Here is a 26452-nt window from a genome sequence, read left to right as displayed (position 1 = left end):
AAAGAACTGATCATTGCCTTCAGAAAGAAAGGAGAACACGCCCCCATATATAATCAACGGAACAGAGGTTGATAGCGACGATTTTCTAGAAGTGACGATAACTGATCACCTGTCCTGGACTTCCCATGTAGATGCGACTGTCACCAAGGCATGACAATGCCTCTTCTTCCTCAGGCGGCATAGAAATTCAGCATGTGCATAAGGACCCTCACCCATTTTTACAGATGCACCACAGAAAGCATACTATCTAGGTGCACAATGGACTGGTATGGCACCTGCTCCGCCAAAGACCGTAAGAAATGACAGATGGTTGTGTGCACAGCCTTAACCATCAGAGAAGCCAACCTTCCATCCATTTACACCTCTCATTGCCATGGAGAAGCTGTCAACACCATCAAAGACCCATCCCACCCCAGTAATGCTCTCCTATGACCTCTTCTGTCAGGTACAAGATACAGGAGCTTAAACACACACACACCAACAGGTTCACGAACAGCTTCTTCCCTCTCCTTATTAGACTGATGAATGGGGTCTCCAACTTCACATAATGTTGATCTTGTTAATGTTGATTTTGCTCATGCATGTACTGTGTGATGTAACCTGAATACCTCACTCTGCCCAAGAGTTTTTAACCCTATGATCTGTATATTCTTGCTTACTATGAACTGACTGTATTGCTTGCAAACAAAGCTTTTCACTGTACTTAGAGACACATGCCCAAATCAAATCAATTGCCTGTGTTCAATCTTTGATGGAAAAGTGGACTTTTTTCTCTTGATATCGAGAACTTTGTTATCCAGACCTTGCCACATTTCATCAGGAGCTGGGATAACATTTCCTAAGAAATCATAGTTTGTTATAAAACAAGAACTGATCATTTTCCCTTCCTAATCAGTTTTATTTTCTGTTCCCTAAACATTAGTCATCTACAACTACTTCCAGGTTTGAAGAGAAGTCACATCTGAAATTTCAACTGTTTTGTTCTCATCACCAATAAACCCACTCTACGCTTCACACTTCTGTTTTAAAATGTGTTTTATTTAAAACATGTCCATAGATGGGATTGCTTCCAATAAAAATAATCACTTTTCAAGGGATCAAGATGGTAAATAGAATGGTCTTCTAGTTCATACTGCCTTGCCAGCCTGTCTATGAGATTTACATTTTTAATGCCTTCCAGATGTAATTGTTTTTACTGATTTAATTTTTCATTCTACACTTTAATTCAATAAATATTTTATTGAAAAATGGCTTTAAAGAAAAGAATTAATGAATTTAGTGTCTGAACTTGAGGTGGCAGAAATGAAATACTAGTGGGAAAGAGGAGGGAGAATAGAGAATGGGGAGAAAAGACAGGGCCAAGCTTAAACGTGTTCTGTAATGGGGTTCTTGGAATGAATGCCAACAAAGATATGTTAGAATCTCTGATTAGGGTCTTAGGAGTTATTGCACATGTTGGTATCTTTGTCTCATACAGACTCTCATGTGAATAATTTCTGGAGTTACCACTTTCTGACATTTGGGTTGCGTGCTTATGTGTAAAGTTTACCCTCAGACCGGTTTGGTAGATTCTTCAACTAGCTCTATTTAATACAAAGTATCATCATGATTGAGGGTGAGACTGCCTATATCTGTGATGTCGCGGTGCCACTGGAATCACGATTGGAGGAAACATGGAAGTTGAAGATTGAGAAGTATGGTAGTGATGAAGTGGTAGCTGCAACACTCAGGTATTTGACAGCGACTGGCCACAGTATCTCGACGATAAAGCAAACTCCGATGATAATATCATGCCGTGGTCTCATCTATGATAAAAGTGCAAATATCCTCCAGAGGTTAGGTATCTCCAGAATATCGATGGGTGACCTAATCACAATAACAATGGCGGGAAGTCTCAAATGTTATGATATGTATATGCGCGGTGCATGTGGTTGAAATGATGTTCAATAAAAGCCCCGAATCGATCTGTGCCCCTCAATTTCGCAGATAACATTAATGATGAGCTAATCGCCTGATTCGCGTTCCTCGGCGACAATAGCACTCCGGTGCAGTTTTTAGGGATTGCGTCACGCAATTGTGCGTCCCGACCAAATATATGTTATAGCTCAGTCATCATTACTTTTATTGGAATTAAAACGAAAAGATTAACATTCTTTACAATGTAAACGAATAGATCCTTCAAGTAAAGAGGTCTTCTAATTCTTCCAATCTAGGACTAATGTTTTCAATGCTCCAGAAGCCTCAAACATAACAATGTTATTCTGGAGATTTATTACTCCGTTTGCTAGCTTATGGAAAGTTAACATTTTACTACTTTTGATTTTATTTAACAGTATTTTGTTTTTGCTGTATTAAGAAATCCACATCTTCACATAAACACGCCACTCCAGATTTCAAAAAAGCCTGATGAAGAGGACACTGCCTGCTGTAAAACCCAAATACTGCAATAAAATGGTCACGATTCAATTAAGAACAAACACAATGAGGAATGTTAGGCTGAACAAATTAATTCAACCAGAACCTCTTCATTCAAACAATCTTAAACTTGTGGCATTAATTATCAGGAAGCATGACTGACGCATACAGCACTAACGAAGATAATATTTGCATTTATATAGTGCCTCTCCACACTGATGGATATTTTGAATACTTCACATAAGAAATTATTTTTGAGGTGTAGTGATAGTTTATTTGAGATAATTAGGCTCAGAAAGTAATTTTTTTGAACAATAAACTACCATTTATAGGGAGGATGCTGGTTTAAAAATAATAGGATGCCTTTGATAGGTGTTCTTTTATGTTGGGATACTGTACCTGACTTCTAAGTGAAGCACCAGCAGGCATCGGTCAGCCATTTCCTGAAATGACTTTGCAAGATCATTGAGAGTTTCCATTATCTGCTCAGACACTGGAGGAATATCCATGTTTACATGAGCTTCTTGTCCTGGAGAAAATGCTGTGAAACAGGGAAAGATCACCGAAATAGTCAGCACAGTCTGAGTAAAGTCAGATGACATGGCCTGTAATAAGCATGCATGCTTGAATTTGCAAAACAAAAGTTGCCCAAAATAGTAAATGCAAGACTCATTGAAATTCACTTTTTAAAGTTTTTTGGGTTCATTCAGGAATTATGGACATTTCTGACTTGGTCAACATTTACTTCTCGTGTCTAATTGCCCTCAAGAAGGTGGTGGTGAACCACCACACTGAATACTAGGAGTGGTTTACTTGGCCATTTAAAAAGCAATCAAGAGCCAACTATATTGCTGTATGTCTGGAGACATATGTCAGCCAGATCAGGGAAAGATAGTCTATTTCCTTCCCTAGAGGCTTTTATGACAATCCAGTGTTACTTTGCCATTATTATCAATAGAACATTTCCATTCCAGATTTTCTTAACTTTAAATAATTGAATTTAAATTTTCCAGATACTGTAGTAAGATTTGAACTTCTCTCTTAGGATCATTAATAAAGACATATGACATTACTAATCCAACTGGATATGAGGTTATTAATCAGTATTATTCATGCTCTAACTTTGCAAGGAAATTCACCATTCACCTCCCACTTGGACAAGAGTCCCTTCCAAGCAACTGCTCTGGTATAATCAGCAAACTCTTCTCCAATGGTTTTCTTTAAAAGCGACAAGTGGCAATCAGGGACTGTTGGCAAACTTCCTCTGGCGTTACAGATTGTTTGGCTAAGAAATAGACTGCGAAATTGTGAAAGGTGCTATTTGTTGACACCATCAAGACACATTCTAAGGTTTACATGTGACATAATAATCCCTGGCCTGGAACTGCATAAAGAACAAGAATTTTCACTCCAGATGATAATCCAGTGACATTATTTGGAAAGTTCAGTGTCTGGGCTAGCTGTCTAAACTTACAACTGAGTGATAGATACTGTCTATCACAGTAAGATAGGCAGAATATTGGACTATAGAATGTAAAAAGGATCCATTCCTTCATAATAAATAAATTTGTCTTTGGTACTTTGTTTCTCTTGGATTGATTTAGTAGGCAAGGAAGGGCATGTTTGTCATTAATTTTCAGATCCTCTCTGACCACAAGATAGGTACTAGAAGGCCAGAGTTGAACTAATGTGGTACCATTATTCAAGAAGGGTGGTGGAGATATATTTAAACAACAGATCAGTGAATGTAACATCAGTGGTAGAGAAACCATGCAAAAAAATTCTGACAGACTAAAGTAATCTCCACGTGGAGAAGGAAAGATTAATCAATGATAATCAGCATGGCTTCATTAGGAGGATATCATGTCCAACACATTTCATTAATTTTTTTTTGACGAGATGTCTAGGTGTGTAGATGACAGCAGTGCAGTTGATGGGATCTACATGGACTTCAGTAAAGTTTCCGATAAGGTCTTCCATAGGAGACTGGTCAAGGTGGTAAGAGCTCATGGGACCCAGGGTAAATTGGCAAACTGGATCCAAAATTGGCTTAGTGGTAGGAGGCAGAGTGATGTTTGAAGGTTGCTTTGTCTCAAGAAGTTTCTGTCCATGGTGTACTGTAGGGTTTGGTGCTGGGTCCTTTGCTGCTGGTAGCATGTAGTAATGTATGAATGCAAGGGGTTTAATCAGTAAGGTCACAGATAATACGAAAATTGGTGGTATAGTAAATAATGAGAAGGAAAGCTTTTGTCTACAAGATGATTTAGATGGGCTGGTCAAATAGATAGGGCAGTGGCAAATGTTATACAATCCTGAAAATTGAGAAGCGATGCTGCTTGGGAGAACTAACAAGGCAGGGAGATATATGACAAATGGTAGGACCATAGAAATTTGGAGTGTCATACAGACCTTTTGCATGTCCATAGATCTTTGAAGATCGCAGGACAAAAATGCAATTGCATTAGTGAAAGTACAGAGGAGATTCAGCTATGAAAACAAATTAGAGTGGCTGGGGTCATTTCCCTCACAGCAGAGGAGGTCGAGATAGGAACTGACTGGAATCTACAAAATTATAGGCAACATAGACAGGAAGAAATTTTTTCCCTTCTTACACGGCTCAATAAAAAGGGGGGCATAGATTCAAGATAATGGGCAGGAGGTTTAGAGGTTAATTTGAGGAAAATGTTTTCACTTAGAGAGTGGGATGCGTCTGAAATTCACTGGTAGGTAGCCTTGCAACATTTAACCTAACGGCATACAAGTGCTGAAAAATGAGATTAGAGTATTAGGTACCTGACAACTGGGAAGAATATGAAGGGCTGAAGGGCCACTTTACATGCCGTAAAACTCCATGACTCGACAATTGCTGGACCCTCTTCACCCTTTTTCTCCCCCCACTCATTGGAAGGAAATGCTGTGAGATGGGTGTATGCCAGCATTTAAGGCCTTTGTGTAGTAGTTGACAGAGTGGGGTGAAGACAAATACAGAAAGATAGAGACAGAAAATACTTGTAATGATACATAGGGGAAGTGAGTGAATAGAACGTGGCAGTGGGGAGGGAAGAACGGGATGGGGAAGCAGGCACGGGGCTATGATGTAAGCACATTTCCTCTGTCTTTTGGCATTCTTTTAGCAAGATTCCTCTCCTTTCAGATGACTTTAAATTGATCTGACCTAGATTGATTGAAATACTCGTGATCATATCCTTTTTCAGACTATCGGCATCATTCTTTACAATAGGGTGTATGATTTCATTCAGTAGCACCAGTGAGAATGTTTTCTTTTAAAAATGAAAATAAAACACATCTTTGTGCAGTGTATATGTCTGATTTTATATTACCCAAGGCAATTTTATTTGGTGCAAAATGCAAATGAGACACTTTCAATCTATTTAAATTGCTGGAGAGAACAGCTCAATTTAGTTGGTTTACAACAAGGCGCTGTTGGCAGGATCAGCATGGAGTGAGTTGATGACATTGTAACACTAGCCAAAACATTACAAATGTCAAAGATACTTACGATATTTAAAATAAAACAATTCCTCTATATTTGGTCAGACATTCAATTTTCTTTTAAATTTACATCACAGAAACAGGATACTTGGCCTGTGTGGTCTGTAGTTTGCAGTTTCTTATTTTTCTGGGTTCCATCTGCACTCAAGATGTCCTGTAAAAGATCTGGTACTGAATTTGTATCTGAAATCTTAACCTGTCTTTTCTTGTCATTGATGCCCATTAACTTGCTGCAAAATTTCTATTGTCATTTTGCATTTTTGATTTCATTTAATTTGTCTATTAATTTACTTTGTCAGTGCCCACTAGTGTGCAGCAATGGTGTGCAGTACATTTGGGCTACTCTGGAGTAAGTACTCTGAAGTCAGTCTTGTGTTCCTGCTCATGATTGTAAACATACTACATCACATACACTGTGGTGCTGGGCAGCATTTATTTACAAATCAATGCTCTGAAGTGTGATAAAGTACAATAAGAGACAAGAATGAAAGTAAAGAGTAGTCCTGGAGAAGAGTGAAACTGGACCTGAAGCTTTGATCTCTAGCACACAAGTTGCCAGATGTACTGAACTTTTCCAGATTCCCAGCATCCATAGTACTTAACTTTTATTTAAAGAACAAGTCAATTAATTGAAGTTACAATACCTATTTTAAAATACATGTTTAAGTTTAGATAATTATAAGCTTGTAGAAAATGCACCAAAGGAGTTAGGAGGTGGGGTTTCCATTGATTTTACAAAATGTTCCATTCCATTCAGTTTACCATTTTCTTCTGTCCTTTCAGGAAAACGTGATGAATGGTGCAGCATGTAGAACATATTGTATATTTAGATTTTAAGCCAGAGGCAGTTGGATATGGGCTACTTCTGTGAAAGTTATCTTCAAAAGGATAGGAGGCCAATTTGGAATAATGACCGAACTACTTCAGTTCCAAGAAAGAATTTGACTGCAGTAGCATGACTGGGAAAACCTCTGCAGTGTTAATTTATACAATGTTCAAAATACTGGGTTTATGATAGGCAGAGTTATCATATTAAAGCAACAAGTTTACTTTTGATTTCAGAATAGAAGGTTCAAACTCTTAGTTCAGAAGGACTTGAGTTCAAAGAACAAAGAGAAGTATAGCACAGGAAGAGGCCTTTTGACCTACCAAGTCTGCGTTAACAAATAACACCTTTCTCAACTAAAAACCTTTGCCTCTACACTGTCTGTATCTCTCTATTCCTTGACTGTTCATGCCTCCTAAATGTTGCCATTGTATCTGGTCCTACCACTTCCTCTGGCAGTGCATTCTAGGCACTTGCCTCACCTCTCCTTAAACTTTCCCCTTTTTACCTTAAACTGATGTGCCGTAGTGATTACATTTCTACCCTGGGGGAAAAAAAACACCTCTGACAATCCATCCTATCCACGCCTCTCATAAATTCCTAAACTTCTATCAGGTCACACCTTAGTCTCTGACGTATAAGTGAAAACAAACAAAGTTTATCCAATCTCTACTCAAAGCTAATAACCTCCAAACCAGGCAACATCCTAATAAATATTTTTGTAAAATGGTTCACGACTGGAAGGTGCAGTTGTTTGTTGCGAACTGAGCGGAGGTGTTCTGCAAAGCGGTCCCCAAGCCTCCACTTGGTTTCCCCAATGTAGAGGGAGCCACACCGGGTATCCATTGTGCACCTCCCAGTCGCGAACCATTTTAACTCCCCCTCCCGTTCCTCAGACAACATGTCCATCATGGGCCTCCTGCAGTACCACAATGATGCCACCTGAAGGTTGCAAGAACAGCAACTCATATTCCGCTTGGAAACCCTGCAGCCCAATGGTGTCAATGTGGACTTCACAAGTTTCAAAATTTCCCCTTCCCCCACTGCATCCCAAAACCAGCCCAGTTCTTCCCCTCCTCCCACTGCATCCCAAAACCAGGCCAGCCTGTCTCCACTTCCCTAACCTGTTCTTCCTCTCACCCATCCCTTCCTCCCACCTCAAGCCGCACCTCCATTTCCTACCTACCACCTCATCCCACCTCCTTGACCTGTCCGTCTTCCCTGGACTGACCTATCCCCTCCCTATCTCCTCACCTATCTTCTTTTCTCTCCATCTTCGGTCTGCCTCCCACTCTCTCTCCCTATTTATTCCAGTTCCCTCTCCCCATCCCCCTCTCTGATGAAGGGTCTAGGCCTGAAACGTCAGCTTTTGTGCTCCTGAGATGCTGCTTGGCCTGCTGTGTTCATCTAGCTCCACATTTTGTTATCTTGGATTCTACAGCATCTGCAGTTCCCATTATCACTGATATTTCTCTTGGACTGAATCTCTGCAACGAAAGGTGTTGGGAAGCAAGTTGCAACTTTACACTGAGATAACAAGGTGTAGAGCTGGATGAACACAGCAGGAAAGCTGACATGACATCAGAGATAATGGGAACTGCAGATGCTGGAGAATCCAAGATAACAAAGTGCGAAGCTGGATGAAAACAGCAGGCCAAGCAGCATCTCAGGAACTGACATTTCGGGCCTAGACCCTTCTTCAGAAACATTCCTAGCTTGGAAGCTCCATACCTAGAATTCACTTTTTGCTGAACTGAACCAGAGCCAGCACTTAGGTACTTTTATCAGCAGGAAGATTGTTTCTTGTAAATCAATGTGGTTCTGAATTAAAGCTCATAATATCAAAGGGGGAAAAAAGGACCTTTTTATTTCCAGAAGCCCATTTAAGCAATGACATTCTGAGAGGCTTCTTGTCCTATGTTCTCAATGCTCTTGCTGACTCAAAATTTTGTTTGAACATAGACATGGATGATTTAATAGGATTTCAAAGAAAATCAATTTTCCTGAGCTGCCATAGCTGTGGCGAAAAGATGCAGAGTTGGCCACTGCAGTGTTTGAGTTCTGTGAGAAACGGACCAATGACAAACTGTCAAACTTCTAAAGGTCAGGCAACTGACAGGAGTTGGAAGTCTCTCACTGTGCAGCATCCCTCGAGTACGGTTCCAGCTCACCACAGTTAATATCAAGGTTTTAAAATGTTTTTCAAAAAGCAAGGGGAAAGTGTGGACTATATGAGTAACCATTTTGAATGCCTGAGGCAGCTACAGATGCAGAGGAAGATCCTGAGTAGTTTTTTTTGTATGTAAATTGCATGAACACAATTGGGATTAACGTTCTGATTCAGTGCTGCGAGAAACGCAAGTAAACTTGAGAATTCAGGCAGGGACTTTCTCTCCCCACTCCCACACCAATCTCATCAATGGGGGTGGAAGAGGTCTGGGGATTGAGATGGGTGGGTAAGATGAAGGGAATATCCTCACTTGCTCATTTAAGTGGTTATTAAAGCCCTGATGTCCAGTTTACACTCAAATTTTCCACACAAAAATATGATTGTTACGTTGTGTTCCAAAGCATGTTGAGGTGGCAATATTACAAACACTTTTATAATATAAAAAAGAAATAATTTTTTTTACTAAAACTAAACAAAATTCTTTGAAGAAAATGTTTTCTTCCGGAATTAGTTTTTGAAAACCTACACGAGCTCTGGAGATTTCAAAAAAAATGAAAAGTAATTTCAAATGGCTGCAGATAAGATGACAGCCCTCTGCCTCCCATCAGTTCAGTAAACAATCATAATGAACAGCGCAGTGACTGTCATCGACGATAGTGTGTTAGCTAAATACAATTAGGATGTTGTTTTCATGAATTAATGTTGCCAAAGATTTGCTCACTACTGCTGTTTAATGAATTGTCACATTGAACCAATGCAAAAGAATGGTACTCTCTGTTGTAATAACACTTAAATTTAACCCAGCTATCAAGGAAATCCTAATCACAGAATTCAGCAGAGAGCTCAGCACCTGTATGGTCATATCTTTTACTTTTACTGCAATGTTTAAATCATTTTTTAAATTTTAAATGTTAGTTTTTGGTGCAGCCATTTACAGCAGAAACTGCCAGATTAAAAGCCCAATCTATGTTTATTTACTGGATCTCATATATGGACAAGAGGAGGAGGAAGAAAAAAGAAAATCAGATCTCCCTCTTCTCCTTAATCCAGTAACCCTTTCCAGAAACTGCATGCTTGAGGAGTTTAGCTGAAGCTGGGTTGGGCTGGTTTCTATAGCTCTCTGATGCCCTCTCCTAGCCTTGACGACAGCTAATTCATTCCATTTTCGCTTAGCAGAATTCTGAAAAAATGACTGGGGCTGGATTATATGGATTGAGATAGAATCTGTTCACCCACTCATCAGGGAGGGGATATTTGTGGGATGGGGCAGTGCCCATGCAGACATAGCTATTCTACAGTTACTTTCAAACCTGGAAGTGGGATTTCTGTTACCCAGGCACAGGAAATCTCACCTCAGAGAGTGGCTGATCAATCACAAGCCTGCAGCTGTCAATGTATTGTTAGGACAAATGGAAGCAGCGCCTGCTACCAGAATGCGAAAGTGCACTTTAGCAGGATACCCACTAGGTTGGTTGCTTAATATAGGTCTCTCCTGCCATTGGTTCAATGTCAAATGTGGCAAGATAAGACCCTTTTGGGCATTAATTAATCCAATGGCAGTGAGGTTGTAAGCCATCAAATCTAGTTAAACTTTTATTAAGTAAAGGTATCAAGGGATATTGGCCCAAGGCAGGAATATGAGTTAGGCCGCAGATCAGCAATGATCTTCATTAATGGCAGAGCAGGCTTGACTGGGTGAATGACCCACTCCTGTCCTATGATTCCAACAGAGATCATTCAATGCTGGTATAATTGTGGTGGGGGTAGTTGCAAGTGGGTAGCTGGCAGGCAGAACACCTGTTGGATTTAACATGCAATCCCATCTGAAAGGGAGCATTAAATTTGATCCTCAGAATGGAATATCAAGACATTTGCTTTTTCCCTCCAAAGCTAAGGGCATCAAAGCAACTGTGGTGACAGTTCTGCAGTTGTAGTGCAATTGGTTAGCTAGACACAGATGCTCTTTCCTGGTCTGTGTACCATAAATCACAGACCAATTGTCCACAGGCTAAACAGGGATGCCCGATTCTGGTTCATTTATTTTTTGTCTTGTTGTTAGGGGAGGCAGTGAGTTGCCAATTTAACTTGTCCATTAGTAAAGAGATTACAGCTTACAACTAATATGAATGCACACTGTACACATGGACTATACTTCCAAATACTGGAAAAGCAATGTGTATATTTTTACTCCACCACACCAAAATCAAATGAGTTTCACACCTTTTGAACAGAATAACATTTTAAAAAATCCTTTGGGAACTTTCTTTTGGGGGAATAAAGTAGATGAAGTCATAAACACCATGCATGCCACCTTGCAGCACCAGATCACAGAAAATTAAAGAGAGTGTTAATTAGAGGTTAACTATAAATTTCATCTTTAAAATACAAGACCATGCCAAGTGTGGGAGTAAAATTGGACAATCAATTTTCAGTGTAGAATTCTGCACTATGTGACAGATATTAGCAGCTCCTTGATGTGGATAATTTGCTCCCACATCAAAGTTTGATAACAAACCTACCAAGGCATTAAAGTCACTTTAACCCTGAAATTTCAATACTTGCGGCTTCAGTGGAAATTCATCCAAGATTTTAGCTACTATTCAACATTCTGTGACCCCTGTTGGATGCTGATGGGATCCTGTTGAGAGCCTGACAAAATTTGTACCAAGCTCACTGACAGTGAAAGGCTCTTTGGGAAGTGCACTTGAGGGTTATGGATCCATCTGGTGGCATACAGAATGTTTGGGTAAATAACTGAAAATGAAATAGAATGGAAAAAAATGATGAGTAAACAGGGGGAAAAAATCTCTCTTGTGTGACCTCATAAATTCAATGCATTAGTTTGATGAATATTACAAAAATTCTATACTCTCTCTTGCCAGTTTCTCCTCAGCTCCCCTCAATTTGATTGAGGGTCCAGTCAAGTTTTCTGCCCTCTGCATGCCAAACTTGAGTTTGCTATTGGGCTATGAGGAAAACCTAAATTAATCATGGACTCTGATATTTCTTTCCTCTGTGGAAATCATGGAATCAGAGGGTTTGGAGCTCATGGGACAATTTGGAGAACTGAGTTCCTATTGGGAGTGCTCCGCTTTAAACCTATTTTCTTGTTCATTCCCCTAAGTATACATCTTCTGTTCTGCTCAAGATTTCGAAGGAAAAACTAGGATTTTGGATTTTTTTTCTTTCCATGAAAATTATGGGCAGACCTAAGGCTTTGGAGCAAAAATCTTGTCCTTCAGTCAGTACCTCCTGCAAATCAAATCAGCAGCACACATTAATAGAAATGATTCACTAAATGAACACTAAATGCTTTTCTCATACCAATAAGCATATCCACCATCCATTCGTTCCTCTAAGACACCATTTCCAACACTTATCCTTAATGTCACAGGCTGGTGCTGGTTACAAATTTCTCACTAGCAGCAGGATGAAGACAAGTCCCAAATTGTTCAAGTGCCTAAGTTGTTTCCCGTAAAGTATATCCCAAAGCAAGTACTGGCTGGGAACTCTGCAACCTTCCCATTGCTGCCCTCATTTGCTCTGGTGTAGCAAGGTTAATGGTGGCGCAATTAATGTCCACTTGAGAGCCTCTTCCTGTGACAGCTGTTACTCAATCAGCGTCAGGTGGAAGATTCACCATTCTATTAGGTAGAAAGTATAAATTTAAGCTTAATTTATATTTTGCATTTTGTGTGTCAATGAAGGAGAGACACGGTTTAAGTTTCACTTTTAGTTTTGTGCTTGTGAGCTTGGTGCTGTGAATTCTGGAAGACAGTTTGTATACACACATTTTGAATGAGATTTTACAACAGCAGATGGAGTTAGTACATGACTGGAAAGAAAAGCAAGAATAAAACTGTGCTGATGCCGGATGGCAGGAGTTCAGGAACACACAAAAGGAAAAAGGACAGGAATCAGTCATTTTTATGTGTAGGAGTGCATAGAGTCAAGAATGTTAAATTCTCCAGACATAAATTATATGACTGCTGGAAACTGATTATTTCAGAAATCAAGTTTGCTCTGAAGTTCAAGTAATAGTAGGTTTAGTTTGCAGTTTGTTTTAGGTGTTTTGATGAAAAGGATCAACTGAAGATAAAAAGCATTTAGTAAATATGCAGAAAATGACCAAATCAAAACTGGTTGCATCTATTCTAGTCTGAGCAAAAACATTTGGGATGGAGATAGTGGTATATCTGAAACTAGGATACTGCCATTTGCAAAGAATAATGCTGGGATAAAAGGAATAACGTTGGATTAAATACTTTACTAGTAATGACATCTTTGCAACATTTTTGATCAGTGTAATATAGCAAATGCTTTTCTCATTTCATGGTAATTTTTTTGTTAAAAGTACACTGGCAAACTCTTGTGAACGTGATCATTATTTATGCGTTTCAAATAAAACCTGCAAGCCTAAAGTTTATTGCAGGTTTCATTCTGAGATTTGACTTGTCCAGTATTAGCATCAGAAAGGGTCATTAGAATACGTAGAGCCTGATAAACTGTCAGGCTTGTTTGCAAGTTCTTGTGGATTTTTATGGAGGATGGAGATGGGGGTGAAATTGTGGGCAAGTCCCTTGTTATCTGGTGCACTCAGTGCTTAATAGAAAGGCCCTTGTTGCTAATCCGCTTTCTCAATCACCATGACTCCTGGTCCACAACTCCCATTTCTCCCTCATTCACCTGGTTTCTAAAGGATTATTGGCCTTTGGTTGTTGGGAGCTGTCTACATTAGACATCTGTTGGCCTGATTAGCTGTCAGCTCTCAGGGCAGGAGGATTTCTATCCCCAGAGTCCTTCATTCAGGTAAATACCTTCCGCTGGCCAGTTAAATAACTAATATTTCAGTGGGCTTTCCCCAAAGGAGATAATGCAGATTTTCACTGGCTAGTGTCACCTCATTAAATGTTGGCTGTAATCAGATAAAAATGGATGCTAAGCCAAAAATACCAAAGTAGGTAAGATGAGGATTTGGTAAGATTAATAGTGGATCACAGGATTGTATTTTACAAATAAACTTTTAAAGAAGGAAGAAGATGGGGATATTTGGAGATGACATTCTTGAATTTGGCTACAGCTGCCAAAACAAAGCTAACAGCATATGGAACTACATAGCTAAAATTTATAGGGCATATGTTGAAGGTAATTATGTTCAAGCATTCTGGTTAAACCTGATCTTCAGTGCTATGCCTACTGGTGGGTTTTTCTTGATAACCTCTTTTAAGGGAGCTGTTGGATACAACTGAGTATTGGTTACATTGATGTTAGTAGATTTTTATTATCACCCCAAGTGCTCTGAATGTGCAATCTGGTACATGTTCATTCCTGCAGCAAGTGTTCATTCTTATCGACAGAGACTGACAAATGAGTGTCTGCAAGCTATTTAACCGAGGATGGGCTCATAGCTGATGCACTTCAAACTTTGTCCAACTTCAAAGAATAAACTCTTTATGGATCGTAATCATGACTGGCTACATGAAGTACAATGACTTTTTGTCTTCTTCCAACAGGCATGTGGACAAATGCATCACTTCCATCAAAGCTTTTGCTGGCACGTCCTTGCTGGCATGTCTGAGTGCCACACAGATGATATTTTTATTTACAATAGCATCGGATCCTTTCGCAGTTCTTGTAATACATCCATTCCATATATATGTGATACATACTTCCTCAATCTGCACCCTTCGCCACCTAAAAGGGCATGGCCTGTATGAGCAAGGAACACCATCTCCTTGAAATTTCATTCTAACTTATGCACTATCCTGAACTTTATCAATGATTTCACTTTGTTTTCATTACTGTGTCAAAATTCTGGGAGTATTTAACAGCATCATGGCATCTCACAGCTGCAGTGGCTTAAGAACAGCCCACCATTATTTCCTTAAGGGCAATAAAGGCTGATCTTGCCATCAACCCAGAACAAAAAATTATTTTCCTGCTTTGATGGATCTACCTTATGATATAAAGCGATTGTCATTCTCATTTAATACCCAATTTACTTTACATAGACACATCCCAAGAGTATTACAGATGGGCAAAAATATATTCGACATGATAAAACTTCTTTTTGAAGGAGAATATTAACTAAAATAACATAGTCCTGGGAAGAATTTAACACTCAAAGGTCCCTCTGAGCTTTAATTTATTACATTTCACATTCTGTGAAGAGGAAAATTATTTGTATTAATAAAAAAAAATCATTTCTTCTTCCTGAATTGGCTAATAAAATGCAATCCAATTTCAAATGACTCAAAAGATAAGACGACAGCTACACAACTTCCATCAGCTCAGCAAACAGTAATAATGAACAGAGATGACTGCCAGCTATGATAAAGCACTCCAATTAGCCATCCTGTTTTTACATTAATGTTAATTATAACACACAGACAGTAATGGATTATTGAGCTTTTATGGCAAACATGCCAACAAAATGCCACCTTCCTTTTTCTAAATTACATAAAGGTAGGGCAAGCCATTTGACTTCGGATGGTCCTTCCGAGATATTGTTAAACCACAGACACCTGCTTGAAACTGATGTCTCTAAAGAACATCACAGGGCCAGCGCACCTAAATTACATTGCCAACTCTGTATTGCTCACTGCCAGGGGTAAATGGAGCCTTTGTGTATGTACTTGAGTTTTCAGCTGAAATGGAAGGCACTGAAAATTCAGCCTATTTAGTGCTAGTAGCCTGGCACAGGCAGGCAGAGTGAAGCCTGACCTAATGGGAGCACTGAGTCTGAGATAATGATTTCAAGGACTACTTCAACACTTTGGTTAAGTTGACGCTTTAACGTAGTACTGAGATAATGCTTCATTATTAGATGTGCTGTCTTAAAGCTGCACCATCCCAACTCAACCAGCTCTGTCCTCTTGGACATACAGTATTTGACAAGCATGGCTACTGTCTCAGCCTCCCAGTTTAATTATTTTAAACAATCTGTTTAAATGTGCATTCCTCAGGGTCAGGTTGGATTTGACCTACTGGCCCACAGACACTGCCACTATACCACAAAAGCCAGTCCTGTGGCCTACATTTATCGCAAACATTAACATCGTTAGAAACAAAGTAATTTGTCAGTTACCTTAACACAGTTTGCAAGGGGTTATTATGTACATACTGGCTGCCATGATAGGACATGAAACAGTGGCAACATATTCAAGTGCCTTTAACAATGGAACAATGTCCAAGATTTTGCAGAAGCTTAAAGAAGAAACATGCATTAAGCTAAAGAAAGCAATGTAAGGTGAGGTGTCAAATGTCAGTTTAAAGGAGGAATCAGAGTTAGACAGCAGGGTGTCTTTTTCAAGGGCTGAAGATTCCAAATCTTAAGTTTGAGATGGATGAAAGTAAAACCAAAAAGGGAACGGCAACTGGCAGGTGGAAATAGATGAACAAGAGGAGACAGTCTGACAAACAAAGCTTGGCAGTGGTAGGGGGATGTAAAGCTGGAGTAGATTATTAGGGAAGGACAGAGTGAAGGCTTGAGAGAATTTGGTTGCATGGATGAGAATTTAAACGAAGATTTTAGCGAATAAGTAGTCAATTGTTAGCGAGAATAAAGTGATGGATGAGTGTAAAATGACTGCACGGCTTTGGATGAATTTAAGCTTATGGACGATAGAAGGTTGATCAACATTGGAATAGCCAAGTTTGAGGGAACAAGAACACAGTCAAGAGTTTTTTTGCAGCAATTGGGTTGGGGTTGGAGAGGAAATTGGAGGTTGTTATGATAGAAAGGATATGGGGTCAGGTCAGAATACCAGCTCAAAGCTTACAGTCTGGTTTAATATTAGGAAGGATGATGGAATCATTTTAAAAGGTACAGTTCAAAAGAGTGGCAAGTATGTGAAGACAATTACTTTACATCCCTATTATTAAGATGGAGGAAACTGGAGCTCATTTATAAAGTTTAGGGTATATAAAACTGCTGACAGGTTCCTTACTTTTATCAAATCTGAATCATTGGTCGCAGACCTGCAGTGACTCCCATTTTAATAAAAAGTCTCAACATTTTAAAGTTCTCATCTTGGTTTTCAAATCTTTTTGTGGTTATGCCACTCTGTATCTCTGCCATCTCCTCTCTATTCAATTGAGAATGGATGTCATTTTCAATTTTGGTTAGCACTACATCAGTTTGACAGCAGGCAGTGGGATGAAATGTGAGTGCAAGAACACATGGAACAAGGCAGAAAGAGAATATGAGCTGCTGTTTGCAATTAGAGCACATTTAGTATGTGTTAAATGGACATTGAATTATTTATGGACAGATAAATCTGTGTATTAAGCAAAATCAAGATCAATAAAAGCTTTATGAAAGGGGCTGGATACTTACAGCTGGATACAGTAGGCAGACTAGAAAAAAATCCCTTCAGCCTAGCTGATAACCATTCCAGACTCTCGTGTAGATTTGCCAAGGCCTTTAGGTCGCTGACATCTCTTAGGATTTCATTCTGTGGGATAAGCTTGTCTCCCAAGTTGCCAGTCAACACTTCAGATTCTTTTGCATTGGCAGCTCTGTATTATAGTAATAATAATAATAATAATAATAATAATAATAATAATAATAATAATAATAATGTGTTTAAACACAGCTCCAGAGGGAAATCAAGGATTCATGAATAATAAACTTAACGTGACCAACATCATCACATTTTCTTTTTTAAAACATTCTCAGTGCTGTTACCATTGGTTAATAATGTAGTCCACATTTAATATTCACTTTTGGTTACAAAGCAATTAAATCTATAAAAGTGTATTCGGATTTTACTTAATAGATAACACAGTTGGAGCTGGAGCAGCACAACAGGTGGGCACCGTCAGAGGAGCAGGAAAGTTGACGTTTCAGGTCGGGACCCTTCTTCAGGTTTTTAAAACTCTTGAAAAGATAGTTCAGTTTTGTTGTTCAGTCACAGTGATGAAGGATGTAAGCAATTTATTTACAAGACTCCAAAGGACAAAAACATCACTGCACTGCACTGAAGGTTAGGGCAGATTTAATAGGTGCTCAAAATTATGAAAGATTTTGACAGTGAAAAAAGACAATCTACTTCCATTGGCAGGATGATCAACAATGGAGGGCAGATTTGAGATAACTGACAAAAGGACCAGACAGGAAATGAAGTGTGAACACTTAAACAAATCAAGTTGTCTGATGTAATTTCAGAAAATATATAGAGGTAGATTCAACAGTAACTTCTACAAATGAATTGGAAAATATTGTTGAAAAGAACAAATGCAGTTGGACTATGGGGAAGATCAGGGAAGTAGGACTAAATGGATAACACATTCATTGAGCCAAAGATATGATGGGCTAAATTATTTCTTACAATGCTAAAAAGCCTAAAAATCAAAAAAAAATTCAGAATGCTATAGAATCACAGAATGGCTACATAGTACAGATGGATGCCATTCGTGTCTATGCTGGTTCTCTGAAACATCAAGAAACCTAGCCTTCCAGCCATTTTCCCCAAAGTAGTGGAAATATTTCTGCTTCAGGAAATTTTCCATTTCTCTTCAGAAGATTTTGATGAAGTGTGTCCAGCACACTCCCAAACTACGAATTCCAGATCATTAGCACTCACTGCATCAAATATTTTTCCTGATGTTGCTGTTGCTCCTTTTGCCAATCACTTTAAATTTGTGTCTTTTAGTTCCTGATCCTTCTGTCTATGCAAACAACTGTGATCTTGAACATCACCATCTTCTTAATCTCATCTTCTCCAAGAAGAACAGCCTCAGCTTCTCTTTCTACACAACTGAAGTCTCTCATAACTAAAACAATTCTCAATCTTTTCGGCATCCTCTGAGGTGTTCAAATTCTTTACAGAGTGTGGAGCCCAGAACTGGACACCATCCGTGATCCTGAATACTTTCTTGATCAGCTTCACAACCTACCCTACACAGATATAAGTATGCATACCCCAAGCCCCGCTCTCTCGTATTCTCTTGAGAAAGGAACACTTTATTTCATTGTCTCTCCTCATTCTTCCTCACAAAGTGATTTCTTTCAAACATTTCTACTGCCTACTCACGACCTTGCTCTGCCCTCTTGAAGTTTAGTCGGTAGTTCCTCATAATTTACAATACTTCCGAATGTACAGTTGGGAATACATATGTATATTAAAGGGCTTTGTGAAGGGTACTAAAAAGAATGGACTTATTTGGATATTTTCTGGATTGAGAAAGATCATGTGATGTCTTGGAACTGTGTTCAGCAGTATGTGGATGATGATCTGTTACTTATTCAAGTCATGGCTATGGTGAAGCAGGTATATAATGCAAGGAGAAAAGTTTATCGCTTCAAATACTTAAAAAATAACTTGGCTTTGAAAGGACTGGGGCCTATGTTAATGATTGCTTAGCAACACCTGCTGGTCTTAGAACTCTAGGTTTGCACACCCAGATGTCAGTGAATAAAAAAGAACTACAGAACTGGAAATCCTGCTTCTTATAACATGTTCCTCTGATAAGAGTTTCCAAAATTCTAGTATTTCTGTTGACCTGGTAAAACCTGAAGTAGTGGGCTATGACCAAATGCAACAACTTGTATCCAAGTCAATTGGAACTAGAACTTTAAATTTATCAGTTTACATCTTTCAGCATTTCAGCTTTGTCAACAGGACATTACCTGGGCATGAGAAATAATCACGTTTTATCCTTTGTTTTCAGACATTTGGTCCATCGGAATTTTTCCTTCTTTTTACCTTTTTAAGAAATAATTAATTCTGCAGAGAATTTTTTTTTCATGTTGTGTGTGTGTCTGCTGGTGTGTGGAATTAAGGGGATATAGTTTTAATTCTGGATGATTTCCCAGCTGTTAACCAATGTTTTGTCATCTGCTTTAAGAATAAATTTTGATCACAATAAATGGGTTATTCATGAATTAATTAAAGGCAGCTGGTGATGTTCATTTTTATTTTTGACTAGTACTAAAGAGAATTAGCCATTTGGTAACTGAAGCGATATTTACATGAATGGTTGGGTAGTGAGATTTGATCACCAGTACTTACAGTGCACAGATGTTCAAGAAAAAAAAGCACTTGGGTACAAAGTGTGAAATCCTGCAGTAGTCAGATGCAGGGAAAGTTAATGATTGGAGTGGGTTTTAATATGCCCAAGTACAGTATGAATGTAGACACACCAACATGATGAGCAGGGATCAAATTTACACTGGCTACGATGTTATCACCCATTTCTGTGAACCTTATCACACTCAACATGCCAAAGGATGAGCACATCTGCCTCACAAGCTCCTGTTCAGTTTGTATTCTCTTACAAAGTTCATGGAGACATGCAACCAATATCTAAAATAAGCAGCAAACCATCAGTAGTCAAAAGCTGCCCAGACTCCATTGATCAACACAGCCAATGCCCTTCTCTCTGCTCTTGTTGAGATTGGGTTGTGATACAGTTGCTCAACGGTGCCTCACAGTTGCATTTCAAATTGTCACAAAAGTAATTAATGGCAGCAAATGGCCATCCATCAGGCAGCTTATTTTCCTGACAAATATTTGCAGATCTTATCTTCTCAAGCCCACTAATCCACTCCACAAATTATGTGCAGCTGATGGTTTCTACATTTGCTGAGATGAACCAAGGATGTTAATAGCTAGTACTGGAAAACTGAATCCTGATGTCCTATCCCTGGCTTACACTGATAGGAAAGGAATAAACTGTTACAATGCTAGCTCTCTATACAGCTTCAAACAGGAGACTGACTGGGCATAACGAAAGCATAGAGCTGGCCGTGAACAACTTAGCTGACGGCTGTCTTTTCCACTCCTTCCTTCCTGCTTATTGCCAAAATTTGTTTTCCAAGAAAGTCAGTAAACTACATTTCTAAGTCATTCTCGTGTTTGCTGAAGTCGTAGAATCACTGAGTTATTGCAGCACAGCAGGAGACCATCAGTCCATTGAGTCCATGATGGCTTTCTGTCCAGCAATTCAATCAACCCCACTCGCCCATTTTATTATGGCTTCTCTCTAAGTTTAGATCACTCAAGCTTTTTTTTTGGAACTGTTGATAATCTTCCCTTCCACTATTCTCATTGATCAGTTCAAATTCATTACCATTCGCCGTGTAAAAATATCTTTCTCACACCCATTCCCCACCTCACATCTCTTTCCAAAATCTTTAATCTGTGGCCTCCTAGAAGTTGTAACATCAGCTGATGGAGACATTTTTTCCTCGTTTAACTTGTAAAAAGCTGTGAGAATCTTGCACACCTTTGAAAAATCTTCCCTTCAGCTTCTCTGTTCCAAAGAGCACAATTCTAGCTTTTCCAACTTAGACTTGTTAGTTAAAATCCTTCCAGCTCTCTAACTATTTGTTAAAGCTTCTCTGCAACTTCTTAATTTACTCATATCTTTCCTATTGAGAATCAGAACTAAATTAGATGCAATATTTTGGTTGTACCATAACCACAGCTTTACGAAGGTTCAGCATAATTAAAAAAAAATGTAATCCTTTTACGTACGAAGTCTAAGGACTCTCAAATTTTCTCAATATGCCCTGTGCACGAACCCCAGATCCTTCTGCCCTGTGCACAATTTAGAACAGTTCAATTTGCTTACTATTGCTTCTCCCTATTCTGACAAAATATGTCACCTTACACTTCATGTTAAATTCCATTTGCCACTTGGCTACCATTCTGAGATGTTATCACTCTCAATCTCCAAGTTCAGTATCATTTACAAATTTTGCCCTTTCATTTTATTTTCCAATATCCAAATTATTTATGGATATTAAGAAAAGGTTTTTCCTAACACTGATCCTTGGGGAACACCGCTGTTGACCATTCTCCACACTGAAAAAACAGCTTTTTTCTGTCTTTCTAAGGATTGACAGGTGAATAACATGGAGACATTTAAGTAGAAGCTGGATAAATAAGGCAAAAAGGAATACAGGATGTGTTAATAGGGTTAGGTGAAATAGGACAGGAGAAAAATAATGTGAAGCATGAATATCAGCACTGTTTAGCAGGTCTGGATTAAGTATTTCTGTGGTGTACTTTCTTCTTTTATACTAAGTGAGGTTTTGATATTCAGGCAGACAAATAGTTTTGATATACAGTAGGCCACCCTGGGTTCATAAATGATGCATCATACAGTTACAGTGTGTTACAATGAATTTCATTTTTTATGTACTTTGAAAATTTGGTCAGGTTTTCAGCAGTAAGTATCAGCTTGATTGTATGTCCTGCTGAGGATAATGTATTCAAAGAGTTGTAAAGATGAGTGAAGAATTACCACTGTTGAGCGATAAATGTGTAACTGGGTGGCAGGCAACATTTTGATTCATTGCCTCCTACACTGTACTACTAAGAATATGAGCTTCTGTCAGCTGCTAGAATCTCATGAATGTGAACCTGAGAAAGTATCACTAAGATAATCAGAGCAGGAACACACCTATATCTTGGGCGATCTTACGTTGCTAAATTCCTTAAGTGTGCCGTATATTCCTGCATATGGTCTCAGGTAGTGCTTGTAGTAATGGTGCTGGTTATGCCAACTGCCACCAACCATGGTTCTTTTTTGTACTCCCCATGACCCAGCAAACAAAGCAATTGGGGCACACCCAGCTGACAGGGCAACAGCACACTCACCCATCAAATGAAATCAGGTGCTGTGTCCTGACAATTTATAACGATACATTACTTCCAAGTCTACTGTCAAGCAGTCTTGACAAACTGCTTCAAGCCCATTTTAAACCTTTCTAAAGGCTATCATAGAATAAATATGGTCATTTACCACTAATTATTCTTCTTGAGCTGCAATGCACAGGGACCATTAAGAATTTATTCAAATAAATTCTCCACAAGATTACTGGTGAAACCAATCCTTCAAACAGATGCATTTTGTGCATGCTCCTAACCAGCTTGTTGGTACTGTGCCAGGGCATGATTTTCTATACTTATAAACCAGTTTATACAGAATGTTTTTCAATCATATGTGCGTAGAAACCAGTCAACTCATTGGTGGAGAATTTCTTCCATCATAGAAACAAGAAGAAAAGCTATGATTTATTTTCCCCAATGCTGGAGTGGAATCAGATGACAACTGAATTTGTTGGTCGGTACAATGGTTGTTCTCTTCTTCAGGAAAAAGTTCCGATTTTTTGAAGCTGAAACACAATCAAGCACCCACTTCAATGCAAGCATCAGTCATGCATGCAATGGCTCAGCCCTTTACAGAGGGCGCAATTACACAGAATTATACAACACAGAAACAGGCTAATCGGCTCAACCTATGTTGCACACAGCCGTTCTCCCACTTGACTTCAATTTATCCTAGGTACATAACTTTATTTCACTCTTCATCATGCTCTCATCTATGCTTACATTTAAATGCATTTAACATGGAATTCACTGCTTGAGAGTGATGGAAACAGAGATGATCAATGATTTCAAATGAAAATGAATTGATAATTGGGGAATAAGGTGTGGGAGTGAGACTGACTGCACTTCTCTTCAGAGAATGCATGGACATGATGGGCTAAATGGGGTCCTTCCCTTCCATAGTGACTCAATGTTATTCATCACATGATAACAAGTTTCACATTCTCATCATTCTGAACATAGAAATGTTCAAATTAATTCATTACCTCCTAAACTGTACCACTGAGAATATTAGCTTCTGTCAGCTGCAAGAATCTCATGAATATGAACCTGTGTCAGTGTCATGAAGATAATCTAATCAGAGACATACCTATATCTTTCCCTTAGGAGGAGTATTCAATTAGGGTCAAAAAATAAATGTTCGAAGGGTTAAAAATAAAAAAAAACTGTGTACTTTAATGGATGCTCTGTCAGAAGCAATGTAACAACCTCTTGAGGACTGTGCAGCACTTCTGCACAATATAAATGAATTGGAGACTAATTCCACATTTCTTAATTTCATAATGTCACCTCCTTTCTCTGGATCGGTTTTGATCAATTTACACAAGACTAATATTTCCCGATCTTATCCTGATGTTTTGTGATTTTGACTCATACCACAATCACAACTGTCTTTTATGACATGACACCAAGTTATAGTCCAACAGGTTTGTTTGAAGTTACAAGCTTTCAGAGCATTGCTCCTTCTTCAGGTGTCAGTCTGATACCTGAAGAAGGAGCGAGACTCCAAAAGCTTGCGTCTTCAAATAAACCTGTTGGACTATAACCTGATGTTGTGAGATTTTTGACTTTATCCACCCCAGTCCAACACCAGCACCTCCACATCAATTGTCTTTTATGACTTTGGTCAGAGTAGTCTCAGACCTCATGCAGCTGAAAGCTGGATTGGAGGGTTTTAGACAAAGAATTTCTGGAGAGGCGAGTATGAAGTTGGGGAATAATCACAAATTTGAGGACGCAACGAGAAATCAGAGATTAGAAATGTCAGTTTTTTAAAAATTGGTTGCGTATTTTAGAATGAGCTCTTAGCATAAGTTTTGAAGGGGACTTGTATGGGGAGTGTAGGTGGGGTGGTCTGGTTGATGGATGGTGGTGAAAATGAGCAGTGACAACTATTTGAGGGGTCAGCAGTGGTGAATGAATGATGAAGGGTTGGATGAGGTTGGGGCGGTAGGGAGAAGATAGCTTAGTCAGGTAAACAAAGAGTTTCGATAGGGCCAGAGAGAGAGATTGGGAAGAAGCTACAGATCAGTTCGAGTGCTGAAGTTAAGGGAGACCATGTATTTTTTTAAATTAATTATCTCTCCCTTCCAGTTTCAAATCACACTGCAAGGAAAGGTCTGATGATGGATCCAAATTGAAATGTTAATTTGTGCCTTTCTCAGTGTCCACCGAAACATCATACATAACTAGCATTTGCTGATTTTGTTCAGATTTCCGACTGCACAGTATTTCATTTTAGCTGTCGCCTATGAGAATTCATTTTGCAAAGCTTTTGGAGTAAGCAAATATCCAGAAGTAATATTGGTGCCATTTCCATTTCCACAAAGCAGTCACTTGAAACCTTACAGCATGAGATTTCCAATTCATTTTCTGGTTGCTCCCACCAAACTCTCATCTCTTTCACCCCTTATATAAAAAAAATTGATTGAAGTAAAAATTTCAGGTTGCAATTCCAATGATTGAGAGAGCAAATTATTCGCAACACATCATTTCAGGTTAAAAAAAATTAATAGCTGGAACAAATCAGGAAATGGTGCAAATTTACAGAATAAGGTAACTGATAGAAGGATTAAAGGGGTATTTGTGGGTTCTTATTTCATCTAGATGTGGTGGCGATGTGGAACTCACTGCTTGAAAGGATGGTAGAAACAGAAACTTCCACTGATGCTATGACTTATAGCTATGAACTAACAGCTGGGAAGTGGGATTAGACTGGATAACTTCTTTGTTGGTCCAATCATTTCTTGGCCTTTTGGCTAATACCAAACATAAGTTTCTGAGTCTAGTGTCATTCCTGGATTTCAAGGTCATAGTTGGATCATGAGAGCGGGCACCAGAGGATGGGTAATTGCGCTGAGCTGCTATTGGTGGATCTTTATGCAGGCTTCAGCCTAACACCAACTCAATGAACAGACAACCAGAACTGTGATATCGAAAGTACCTGGGCCCCAGGCCAGGATGTCTGGAACACTGTCGGGGTGACTGTGAAGGTGGTGAAGGTAGGTACACTGGTCAATCAGACATTCTGAGTGAAGAGCAATCTCCTGGATTGCTGCAGGTTCCAAGCAGTTCCATAATACTAGACACACTGGACACAACAGTATGCTTCTGGCTGGTAGCAACGTGTAAAACCATGAGGAAAGGTATCATCACTCTCATCTACAAGTGAAAGGGGGAAGAGGGAGGACATTAGAAATTGGTGATCAATTTCATTTTTGAATGCAGATTGCAAAATCCTATCAAGGTCATCACCAACCAGGCCAGGTTTGCTCTGGGATCGGATGATTCACACCGACCAAACTTGTCTGTGCCAGGCAGGACAATTGGTTGACAGCCAATTGACAGAGGTTGACAGCCTCATGTTTTCCAGGGATATGATTGCCTACATGCAGGACAGGGAGTGGATGCCTGCCTCATCAGCCTGGACCAGGAGAAGGCCTTTGAAAGGAAATTGCACACCGACATGTGGTCTCCAAAATGGGCTATGGGGTGGGAATCAACGTTTCCCGATCAGATCTGGAGTCAGGCAGGGCTGCCCATTCTCTCCTGCCTTATATGTGTGCTACATAGAGCATTTTGCCAAGTCCATCAGAAAGGATGCGAGCCTGAGAGGAGTGACTATTCCAGGCAGCATAGGCTGGCAGGTCAAAGCCTCCCTGTATTTAGGAAAACATCACCATTTTCAACTTGGATCTGGCGTCAGAGCACAGAACCATGAGAATGTGACCAGTTTGAACTGGCCTTGGGAGCCAAGGTAAATCAAGGCAAGAGCGAGGACATGTCCTTTGGGAACTGGGCCAACTGGTCATTAATTCCCTTCACAATCAAGTCAGATTAGCTGAAGGTGCTGGTAATATGGTTTGCTGGGGCTGGGGCTTGCACAAAAACTTGGGAGGAGCGTAT

The 26452-nt window shown here is 39.3% G+C and overlaps 1 protein-coding gene across 2 annotated transcripts in view; it reads right to left on the bottom strand.

Annotated features, from left to right (window-relative positions):
• Positions 1–26452, bottom strand: part of exoc4 (exocyst complex component 4) — a 449005-nt gene that overhangs the window by 35584 nt on the left and 386969 nt on the right. For both annotated transcript variants that reach the window (XM_059654495.1, XM_059654496.1), the window contains 2 exons: positions 17263–17444; positions 2815–2956 (listed from right to left, as the gene is read on the bottom strand). In XM_059654495.1, coding sequence (XP_059510478.1) covers positions 2815–2956; positions 17263–17444 — 324 coding nt within the window. The remainder of the gene's footprint in view (positions 1–2814; positions 2957–17262; positions 17445–26452) is intronic.

Source organism: Stegostoma tigrinum, chromosome 25 (genome assembly GCF_030684315.1).
Source record: "Stegostoma tigrinum isolate sSteTig4 chromosome 25, sSteTig4.hap1, whole genome shotgun sequence".
NCBI classification, from domain to species: Eukaryota; Metazoa; Chordata; class Chondrichthyes; order Orectolobiformes; family Stegostomatidae; genus Stegostoma; species Stegostoma tigrinum.
This window is presented reverse-complemented; position numbering and strand designations above follow the sequence as displayed.